General features: G+C 48.4%; 1 protein-coding gene across 1 annotated transcript in view; it reads right to left on the bottom strand.

Moving 5' to 3' along the window:
• The window catches only part of CFAP57 (cilia and flagella associated protein 57), an 89,633-nt gene that overhangs the window by 73,563 nt on the left and 14,945 nt on the right, over positions 1-1,125 (bottom strand). The window contains exon 5 of the mRNA XM_012001914.1: positions 530-737. Coding sequence (XP_011857304.1) covers positions 530-737 — 208 coding nt within the window. The remainder of the gene's footprint in view (positions 1-529; positions 738-1,125) is intronic.

Genomic DNA, 1,125 nt, shown 5'->3' with positions numbered 1-1,125 from the left:
GAGTGCAGTGGCGTGATTCTGGCTCACTGCAACCTCTGCCTCCCAGGTTCAAGCTATTCTCTTGCCTCAGCCTCCCAAGTAGCTGGGACAACAGGCACACACTGCCATGCCTGGCTAATTTTTGTATTTTTAGCACAGATAGGGTTTCACCATGTCGTCCAGGCTGGTCTCAAACTCCCGACCTCATAATTTTTTTTTTTTTTTTTTTTTTTTGTAGAGATGGGGTTTCACCATGTTGCCCAGGCTGTTCTAGAACTCCTGAGTTCAAGAGACCCACCCGCCTTGGCCTCCCAAAGTGCTGGGATTATAGGCATAAGCCAATATGCTGGTCGATTTTCCTATTTTTAAACTAACTCTGTTCGCCTCATCCTAAAACCTCTCTCAGGACAGATATCTCAAGTCACCATTTCACCATTTCTGCTCAGCAATCCTGCCCTATCCCTCCCCATCAGATGCCTTCTCAGAAAACTGCTGCTGGGGAACAAATGCCAATAGGACCCGTTTTGCTGCTTTCTTCTTCCCTCCTTACCCTGATTTCTCTGCTCTCACGGTAAAAATCCTTTTCTTCCATCTTCTCAAACAGCAGAACTCTCCCTGGCCCAGCAGAACAGGCAAATCCCTTTGAATAGGCTGCAATGGCAAACACCTGGGGCATGGACAGCTGGCTGTGGCTACTGGTCGCCACCATCTGTTCATAGGAAGGGAGTGGAGAACTGATTGGTGGAAATTCGATCAGGCTGGAAACAAAAAAACAGCATATACAATTTACAGAGACAATCTTGAGGAGATGGAATTCTGCTGGGGAGGAGAAAGAAGGCTGTCATTGGGTGTGACAGAAACCACCCAATGATCCCCTTTTCCATAGCCAAATACTGCCCTTTGGCTTGGGAACTGTACACAAACTGCACATGGCCAAGCCCAGAAGCAAGCGAGTACTCGGGGCGTGTGGAGTAGACAGAGGCAAGGGTTGTAGAGGAAGAGAGCCGCAGGTATGCTTGGGCCAAGCCAACGAGTCTGGGCTTTTTTCTGGGAGGCCTGGACCCCAGAGCTTAAGGACTGTGAACGCAGCTCCTGGAGAAGGTTATGGGGACTTTTTAGGAAGCTCCTAATTACAAAAAAAAAAAA

This window comes from Mandrillus leucophaeus, unplaced genomic scaffold (genome assembly GCF_000951045.1).
Source record: "Mandrillus leucophaeus isolate KB7577 unplaced genomic scaffold, Mleu.le_1.0 Scaffold67, whole genome shotgun sequence".
NCBI lineage: Eukaryota > Metazoa > Chordata > Mammalia > Primates > Cercopithecidae > Mandrillus > Mandrillus leucophaeus.
This window is presented reverse-complemented; position numbering and strand designations above follow the sequence as displayed.